This window comes from Salmo salar, chromosome 09 (assembly GCF_965601325.2).
Source record: "Salmo salar chromosome 09, fSalSal1, whole genome shotgun sequence".
NCBI lineage: Eukaryota > Metazoa > Chordata > Actinopteri > Salmoniformes > Salmonidae > Salmo > Salmo salar.
In genome coordinates, this window is record NC_138299.1 from 75,010,637 (window position 1) to 75,021,256 (window position 10,620).

The 10,620-nt window shown below is 38.8% G+C and overlaps 1 protein-coding gene across 1 annotated transcript; it reads right to left on the minus strand.

Annotated features, from left to right (window-relative positions):
* Window positions 1-1,653: 1,653 nt before the first annotated feature.
* Window positions 1,654-5,271, minus strand: LOC106611798 (homeobox protein CDX-1). Its single transcript, XM_014212385.3, has 3 exons — window positions 4,648-5,271; window positions 2,590-2,735; window positions 1,654-2,478 (listed from the first exon to the last, which is right to left on the minus strand). The coding sequence occupies exons 1-3, from the start codon at window positions 5,084-5,086 to the stop codon at window positions 2,248-2,250; spliced, it is 816 nt and encodes a 271-aa protein (XP_014067860.1). The 5' UTR covers window positions 5,087-5,271; the 3' UTR covers window positions 1,654-2,247.
* Between the last annotated feature and the right edge of the window lie 5,349 nt (window positions 5,272-10,620).

Here is a 10,620-nt window from a genome sequence, read left to right on the forward strand (position 1 = left end):
GACATGCAAGGTGCTTTCAAGACAACTAGGACGCCGGGTGGGGGGGACTAGCTCAAAACATGAAGTCAGATATCTTCAGGAACTGGGAAGTCGGAAATCTCCGACTTCAATGCGTTCATGACTACTGTGAACTCAAAAAAAAACGAGCTTCGACTGGGAAAAAGTGTTTTAAACGGTCATCCAACTCTGAATTCTAAGTCGGAAACTCGGGCATCTTTATAGAGCTCCGACTTTCCGACTTGGAATTCAGAGTTGGATGACCGTTTAAAACACTTTTTCCCAGTCGAAGCTCGTTTTTTTTGGAGTTCCCAGTAGTCATGAACGCATTGAAGTCGGAGATTTCCGACTTCCCAGTACCTCGTTGTCTGAACGAAGCATCACACGACCACAAACATCCTCGGAAGCACTCAGTTGGAGTTCTGTAAATCTGTGTGCAAAAGTGAGGGATATCATGTCATATCACATAAGCTTATTATTTGGAACAATACGATCGAATAGGCTTCCCAAACTAGCTAATAACTGCACAACTATAACTGTAGGCTACACACTCACTTGTTTATAGCATTTCATGGAAACCTATTATTGCCCATGTTACCTACAGATTTATCATCTGATTGAGGGTTAATTTACCCATATTCGATGAAGGATTAGGGCATACAAGTCATCATCCAAGTGCCATACAACAATAGTCCACAATTAGTTTATAAAAATTCTCATTTTGCATTTTGGCCTAGGCTAAAGTGTCTCCAACACTTCTTACCAATTTATAAAGGGGTTGTGTTTTCTGAAGAAAAACCATAATGCCTAGACAGTAGTCTGTAAAATACTGGATTTGTCTTTGTGGACAAGTAAATTGACCTCTGTCCAACAGGTTTGTTGAGGTTGTGCAGCACTTCTACACAGATCTCTTGCAAGTTTTTGGAATAGGCCTCGGCTATGTAATGAGGATGTTAATGTTTAATGACAGTCTTGGGTAACCTTTTTACAGGTTCATGATTGTAATCTATCCATACTACACTATGCAGCCCATCCCAGCCCATAGACCAGACACCCAGCACACACTGGTTGAATCAACGTTGTTTCCATGTCATTTCAATAAAATGATGTTGAACCAACGTGGAATAGACCTAGAACTGACGTCTGTGCCCAGTGGGTATAGTCTATATTACATCATAATGGCTCAAAGGTAAACATGAATTGAGAAGACAGCTTGACAGTTGTCAGTTGCTGTACTTGGACGAGCATAGTAGGCCTAGTCTTCAAAAATCTCAAACTTGACACTAGAGTCCTTTACAAAAAGTAACTGTCTAAGTTGCATGTATATTGCTTTGGCTAAATTATGTTGCTTGGGCCAATTGCTATTTTTCTGGTGCAATTTATTGGACAATATCTTCCGATTTAATGTTACACATCAACAATCAAATGTTGCCTTTGACACATGCTGGGCTGACAGAATCCCATCCTAATAGTTTGGAAACGAAATAGAAGGTTGATAAACTGATCTAATTTTGTTTGCGGTTATAGGTATCAAATAATAAGAGTAGGTAAAACTATAAACTATGACGTCTGTTTGAAGACAGTATGCACACTCAGTCTGGTTATTTTGCAAAAGTGAGCTATCATTTTCCAGTCAATGAAATAAGTAGAAAAAGGTAACGTTAAAACACATTTTATTTACATTTTGAACATCAAACAAATGTTCTACCCGTATCTCACTTAAAACCTGATCCACTTGTCCCTGTAGAAAAAAGTTACAAAAGTGTGCTTTGCAATCAAATTGGAGCAGAAAATTGCAATCAAATTGGAGCAGAAAATGCATAGTTTGTCAAGCCATTATAAAAGCTCCAAATTAATGATATCCCTTTCATTCCAGATAAACTTCAAATAAAATGTACCTGATTTTTTATTTTATTTACAAACACTTATACACTTCATTACATAGTCTACAGAAAATTATATTTATATCTCAATAACTCAGACACAAACAAACAATTTAAGCATTACATGTCTGAACCATATGTTGATTTTTGTATGTTTTTTTTAATTATTAGAACTATTCTATAAAAACAATATTTCAAGAGCCTCCAGCATTTCGTTGCAGTTATAAATCATCTTGTTTCTCGAAATCTCCTAATCCACAACATGTTCTTCAGGACGTTTGAATAATCCATTGGAATCCAAGTCTTGAGGAACGGTCCTTTCAGCGTGTTGGAGTGCTCAGTTATGTTGGATGGTCTAAATTCGATTCTACTGAGTGACAGTAACCTGCTGTATGTTCCTAATAGATGGCAAGTTGTTCATTCCGGGGGGTGGGTAGAGAGAGCCGTGAATATCCGACGGACTGAGTGAGCCTGGTACGGGCAGAGGACTCACTGAACCCGGGTCACTGTGCACTGATCCTCCACTGCCATCAGATCCCATTTTCTTTTTGATTAATTTCCTCTCCTTGGCTCTGCGATTTTGAAACCAGATCTTCACCTGTAAATGTAAAAGGAAAAACTTGTCAAAATTGTTATTCGTTTCATATTTGATTTACCATTTGATTTGTCAAGTCTAGGGCCCTAATGCTCTATCAATTAATTGGTTTACCTGTCGTTCTGAAAGGCCAAGGTTCCCCGCAAGTTCTGACTTTCTTCTGATAGTGATGTAACGATTAAAATGGAATTCCTTCTCCAGTTCCAGTCTCTGGTGATCGGTGTAAACCACTCTGTATTTCTCCTTCGTTCTTGTTTTGCCTGAAAATGTGAGAAATTCAGAGAATTCAATAGGCTATGCTTCTTATGCCGAATTTTTAAATAGCCGTCACACTGAACAACGAAAATGATGCAAAGCAACGATGCAATTTCATGGCATTCAAATTATTGATAAATACAGGGGCAATGGGCTATTTAAACTCTAAAGTTAATTATTGTTTTAAATTCACCTTTAAATATGTAATTGTTAGTATTTATAGCAAGTAATAGTAGAGAGGTAGGATAATCAACAGGCTACTTATCAAAACGCCTATTAAACTTGTTACTTCGTTTATCTAATAACTCTCTAAATGTGTATGACACGTCTTTAGGCGCTTTCAACTGAAGTGGTGGCTATCGTGTTAATCTAGATTGTGTTGCTTTGTTGGTAGCTATGCTAATCGAGCCACTGATCTTCTTTTGATGTCACTTTTTGAACAAACTGCAGAACAAAGAGTCTCAGAGATTTTACCTAAACTCCATTGATGTGTTAAGAGGCAACACACGACACATAAAGGAGGTACAAGGCAGACATTTCTCTAGCTTGGATCAGGTTGCTCTGGTAGATAAACCATAAACACGTCAGCACCTTTTCAGGTAGAAAATAATACTAGTCGTTTTGAACAACATTGAAACATTTTGATATTCATTGTTATAGCCTCGGTCACGCTTGGTAAGTTTTACAGGGCCAGAGATAGCCTCCTAGAATGAAACACTTAATAACACATTTGATTGGCTTGCCTAACAAGAAAAATACACCTAGGCTATAAGATGGTCTTTTTTGAATATTTAAATGTGGGTGGGGGGGGATTTGACAAGTTAATAGGCTATAAAACTAAATTTACGAGTTAATTGAGGCTCATAAGTTACTATGACTTAATTGATAAATATAGTCTACAATTAATGAATTATATATTTTTTTACACATTAAGAAATGTTGTGGTTTATTGCCCAGTTATAAAGCTTTGTATATATTCGTCAAATACATTTATTTGCTGTGAAAAACGCCACCCTTTCCGGCAATTTAACTCTCGAAGAATGGGAGCCGAGGAAGACACTTTGGTGCATATCAAAGTAAAACGAGGTGTTGAAAGGGGTCGCCGCCTGAATTTGACGGATAACCCTCAAAACCAGAGACAATGTAGCAAGAAAAGTAGACCTCGCATCTAGTCGACGGGAGTAGAGAAATTAGCATTACAAGTAGCACCTGGCGCCCTTTCTTGACACGTTCATCGTTTCCTCCACAAGGCCTGTATCAGAAAATAACTAAGATGTTGTAATTGATGTCATACTTTATCAGACCATTATCGCGATGGTAGGCTTACAGTTGCATTGTCCATAATTCATTTGATACGTTCGATCTAGTGCCTGTCATTTTCCTATTTTCTCTTCTGTTTTGAGTCTGGTGCAATTTCCAATTTATTGCCTTGAAGTTGCATCTTACATGTTTCAAAATAAGCCTAATACCAAACTGAATTATCAATTTCCAAACATTTCACATGCAACTGTGTAATTATGGTGACATCTCATTTAAAATGTGATTAGCGAACAGTCACAAATTAAAGGAGAATTAGCTATTGTTAGCATTTCGTTACGAATACCACCTAAAATGTGCCCAAATGTACTCATTACGTATTATGCATGAGGTTATTCGTTTTTACAGTGAGATGTATCACTTAAATTATGCAATTAAGGTATATATTGTATCCATTCTCTAAATACTACCTGCTGCACAAGTTTATGAGCCAGCACAATTATGCATTTCCATGCAAGAGAAAACATAACATTTCCGGCTCTTCTTAGGTAAATATGAAGATGTAGTTTGACATGAGTTGAGGCTGTGCTCATTGCACGAATCATTTTAACAGTGGCATGCATGTCGTGACACAATATAGTTCCTTGTGACCTTTCTCACCGGTAGAAGATGATTGTACCGTTTTGCTCATCCACTGGTAAGAAGAATTGCGCCTTTCTCTATCCGGGGAAAGTTGAGCAACAGAAATATTATCTGTAGGTGGTTGCAATACTGCTGACCCTGGCGCGTGCATGGGATTGTATTCAGGTGAGCAATAGGAAACTTGTCCCGGCGAGGAGTTGTTCATGGGCGTAGGATTAGTGTTAGGAGGCCCCAGACTATAGGCGCCCCAGTCCTCCCTCGGTGCGACATAAGGAGCTCCCCAAGCCCCCGAAGACTGTGTATGAGTATCCATGTTTGGCACATGATGGTATCCAGTAAAGTCGGAATATTGTGGCGTGGAAACAAAGTTCTGTGGTGGGATGTTGATTCCCGATCGTCTTACAGGTCCTTGGTGATACATGCTGCCTTCTTTATCCAAGAGGTATCCCACATACATGATTTGAAAAAAAAAGTTACAAAAGTGACATTCAAGTCGACATAGTTTCCGGGCAACTCCTTCTGTAAATCTAAAAAACGATCCTCTTGCTATGGTTCTGATGTGTATAGTCCAATGGTGCTCCCCAAAATGAAATGCGAACTAGTTCCTGACTTGATACTGTCTCACATAATGTGGCGCTGTTGACAAGGTGGTGGTGCTAAAGGTATATTATGGTCTTCCTTCCTGACGTCAGATGAGTCTTCAAACCCTGACGATTTGCATTCAAAAGAAGAGTCAATAATGCTGCCAAACACACTGTCCCCTAGCGCATTTTTTTAAACCTAGCACCCCAAAAAGAGCAAACCCTGCACTTCAACTCTGAAATATTGGCGACATGCATCAAAATATAATTGCAAAATTGAACTGCAACTTCACCAACAAACAATATGCTTAAATGAATATGCTCCTGATCACGTTGGGCCTTACCCCTATCTCTTAGGCCTATGTATAATTGAAGTGTGCTTGAAATTTATTTTCAATTTTCAACATTTGTATTTATTTAAGCCTACTCTGAAGCTGCATACATTATCCCTTAGAAAGTAAGATGTGATAGCCTGAGCCTAATTTTAATACAGGGCTATTACTGTGCCATAATACGCTATAATTGTAGGCTACTAATGATATAAAGTGTAATTGTGGATGTCAGCTTCTTGATTGTGTTATATTCATTTTGTTATGTGTCCGAGAATAATAAAAGACAGCATTAAACATTTACAGCGCTGTCAGAGCGTGCATGGTCACACTCCTCTCCTTTCGTTGAATGTCTTTGCGAACGCAACGTCTCCCACGCAACGTATCCCATGTCCGCAGCCACGTTTCACGCCTTCAGAAGCCGATAGTATTTGTTAAAGCTATTCACTTACAAAGGAGGTACAGCTAAGTATGATGATATTTTCTCCTGCAGCAAGGCGAACTATTCACATTCCTTCTAATCCGCACTTAAACACTTCAAGGTCGCACTTCGCAGCTAATTCCGGTTTAAAGGAACCTGAAGTATCACCTATGACACCCGCTCAACGACAATGTGGTCTCGCTCCCGTGCGTGCCATTATATTTGGCATGATCTTGGTTGTTATCCATCCCTCTTTTGCAGAAGAGATTCCGTAATACATCTCAAATGAATGGCAATATCTACCATAAAACAAATCAACACAAATCGAATTACAATTGTCAAACATAGGCCTAGTCCCAGGCCTACTAATAACACATGTACCTTGGCCTACTAGGCTTACAAATATTATATATTTGAAGTCATTTGTTGTTTTTATATTTGGTGACTGATAATTGTTTTCACAAGAGACAGTTGCATTCGGCTAGCATCAAATAACCCTGATGGAGATAAAGGTTGAATTGAATTGAATTTATTTGGGTAACAGACATATACAACAAAATATACAATGTGGACCCAGTGGATAGCACTTCCAAGTATGAATTAAAACACGTCTTGTTTCCAAAGCGGTCCTCGATGGTACAAAACAACAACACATGCCTAGTTAAATAAAACAATACAATTATTATTATTAAAAGGCAAGACAAAATTACAAACAGCCACCTTACATTCATTTATATTGACATCCTAAAAAGTGGCACATTTCCCTAACCTTAAAAAAAACAATCTATTTATTGCATCATCCCTGCTGCCCTATATTTGTCCTCAAGTGTGCTTTTTTCCTGTTCAAAGTATGCAAAGTGTGGAAACAAATAGAGATCTGTATGGCATCTGAATCTCATTGACCATACATTGATACAGGCCAGGTGAATTGACTGACTGTAAGCAAGAAATTGCTTTTATCCTCAGGCCTTGGTGGAAGGATATTTTTGCTGAGATAATTGAGGACCACTGCTCCCTTGTGGATGGATACAGAACTCCCATCAGTGGCCAATCAGAGGTGAAATCCATCCCTAACAACTGTCATGTAGTCCCCTCAAGAGGGCACCATCTACCAGAGAATGAGATACTGTTCACCATGGAGTATGTTTGGCAACTTGTGCACAAGACACTGATGCCTTCAGCAAAGGTACTTATCGAGAGCCATTTACAGTTCTAAAGTGCTGAATTATTATTACAATTCAAAGAATTGCTTTACAGTAGGCCTATATGATGTACACGTTCTCCCAGAGCAGAACGGGAAAAATAATATTCATTACATTAAATAAAGAATTGTAAAAAATCCCCTACTGAAACCAATTCTGATATCCCTCTGTATGTACCAGGGCATTCCATACGTTTGTACAATGCATAACCACAGGATGTGTTGGAGTTACTTCTACATTTTTGGGGCACTTTTATGTATGTTTTTATGTGTGGATTTAGTTATAAATACGTGTAAATAGAATCTTCATACAAAGGTATTCATTACTGAACAGTGTAGTTTGTGCAGCTCCCTGTGACAACTGCTTGTCAGTGATTGCCCTCTGCTGGTGACAGAGTGAACTCCTCTTTGCACATTATTGCCTCTGTCTCGGTAAACCCAAAAACACTATGGAAATTTAACATATATGGTAATATAGTCTCAAAATGCCAACACTTCCATAAGTCCAATGAATCCATATTCTCTCTCTCTCTCTCTCTCTCTCTCTCTCTCTCTCTCTCTCTCTCTCTCTCTCTCTCTCTCTCTCCTCTCTCTCTCTCTCTCTCTCCTCTCTCTCTCTATGTGTGTATATATATACGTCAGGAAGGAAGACCATATATATATACAGTACCTGTCTAAAGTTTGGACACACCTACTCATTCCAGGGTTTTTATTCATATTTACTATTTTCTACATTGTAGAATAATAGTGAATACATCAAAACCATCAAATAACACATATGGAATCATGTAGTAACCAAATAAGTGTTAAACAAATCAAAATATATTTTATAATTGAGACTCTTGAAAGTAGCCACCCTTTGCCTTGATGACAGCTTTGCACACTCTTGGCATTCTCTCAACAAGCTTCATGTGGTAGTCACCTGGAATGCATTTCAATTAACTCACACAAGGTGTGCCTTGGTAAAAGTTAAATAGTGGAATTTCTTTCATTCTTAATGCGTTTTAGCCAATCAGTTGTGTTGTGACAAGGTAGGAGTGGTATACCCCTATTTAGCCCTATTTGGTAAAATACCAAGTCCATATTATGGTAAGAACAGCTCAAATAAGCAAAGAGAAATGAAAAGTCTTTCATTACTTTAAGACATGAAGGTCTTCAAGTTCAGTCGCAAAAACCATCAAGCACTGTGATGAAACTGGCTCTCATGAGGACCGCCACAGGAAAGGAAGACCCAGAGTTACCTCTGTTGCAGAGGATAAGTTCATTAGAGTTACCAGTTTCAGAAATTGCAGCCCAAATAAATGCTTCACAGAGTTCAAGTAACAGACACATCTCAATATCAACTGTTCAGAGGAGACTGTGTGAATCAGGCTCTCATGGTCCAATTGTTGCAAAGAAAACACTACTAAAGGACACCAATAAGAAGAAGAGACTTGCTTGGGTGAAGAAACACGAGCATGTGTGGTTCCCATCGTGACCGCAGAGTGAAGGAAAAGCAGCCAACAAGTGCTCAGCATATGTGGAAACTTCTTCAAGACTGTTGGAAAAGCCTTCCAGGTAAATCCCAAGAGTATGCAAAGCTGTCATCAAGGCAAAGGGTGGCTACTTTAAAGAAAATATTTTGATTTGTTTCACACTTTTATGGTTACTACATGATTCCATATGTGTTATTTCACAGTTTTGATGTCTTCACTATTATCCTACAATGTAGAAAATAGTAACAATAAAGAAAAACCCTTGAATGAGTAGGTGTGTCCAAACTTTTCACTGGTACTGTAATGTAACAAAATGTGGAGTTAAGGGGTCTGAATACTTTCCGAAGGCACTGTATACACACATAGTGTTCAAAACATTAAGAACACCTTGCTAATATTGAATTGTACCCACTTTTCCCCTCAGAACACCCTCAATTTGTTGGGGGCATGGACTCTACAAGGTGTCAAAAGCATTCCACAGGGATGCTGGCTGATGTTGAGTCCAACATTTCCCACAGTTGTGTCAAGTTGGCTGGATGTCTTTATGTTGGTGGACCATTCTTGATACACACAGGAAACTTTTGAGCATTGAAAACCCCAGCAGGGTTGCAGTTCTTGACACACTCAAACTGGTGCGCCTACACCTACTACCATACATACCCCTATTCAAAGGCACAAAAATATTTTGTCTTGCCCATTCACTCACTGAATGGTACTCATGTACAGTTCATGTCTCAATTGTCTCAAGGCTTAAAAATACTTATTTAACCGGTCTCCTCCCCTTCGTTTACACTTACTGAAGTGGATTTAACAAGTGGCATCAATAAGGGATCATAGCTTTCACCTGGATTCACCCTGTCTGTTGATGTCATGGAAAGAGCAGGTGTTCCTAATGTTTTGTGTACTCAGTGAACATGTTATATGTCAGCGAGGTTTTGTTGGAGAAACTATGTTTAAATTATGTTGCAGGTGTTTTTAATGTTTTGTATCTCGTTTCTGCTACCAACCCAATATTGAACAGAAATGCGTCTCGAGCTGAGGTTGGGGAAGCACAAGGTTTCAGTTGGTTGCATAAGTCCAGAGATGTTGTTGAGATGGACCCCAGGACATCACTGCAGGAGAAGTGCTCGAACATGACCTTGTGCTAGTATTTCTAGAGTCACTGCTCTGACTGACCCATGTAAGGCCGATAGAGCAACAGACACTGGTTCTCAGTTTGTTGATGGGATGCAACGTCTTCACATGCACTCTCAAGTTCAAACAGGATGCTTGTTGAAGCCCAACTTAGGTTCAAGTATTTCAATCGTTTTCTTCAGGGGATAACAGGAAAGGGGTTGTTGAAACAGCCTTTTCCCTCCCTGTGTTTTATCATGAGATTTACAGTGAACATTTTGTGCGTCTACAGGACAGGATATGACAAGAGAAGTGAAGATTTTCATAGAGGAAACATGTACAGGAAATTTCAAGTTGAAGACATCCCTCTCAGAGCACAATGTACTGTATGTGTATCAGCAGCTGCACTTCCACTAGGTCCTATCCTAGTCACCTATAGATTGATGAAACTTACGCTACAATGTTTAAGTGAGAGAAACAACTTAGTCACAGGCTGTAGTCATCAAGGAGTAATACAAGTATTTCATTCCATCAAATACAGTGCATTTCGGAAAGTATTCAGACCCCTTCACTTTTTACACATTTTGTTACGTTACAACCTTATTCTAAAATTGACTAGTAAATAAAAAATGTTACTCATCAATCTACACACAATTTAAAATGTAAAATGTAACCTTTATTTAACTAGGCAAGCCAGTTAAGAACAAATTCTTATTTACAATGATGGCCTACCCCGGCCAAACCTGAACAACGCTGGGCCAATTGTGCACCGCCCTATGGGACTCCTAATCACGGCCGAATGTGATACAGCCTGGATTCCCCATAATGACAAAGCGAAAACAGTTTTTTAACATTTATTTTGCACATTTAA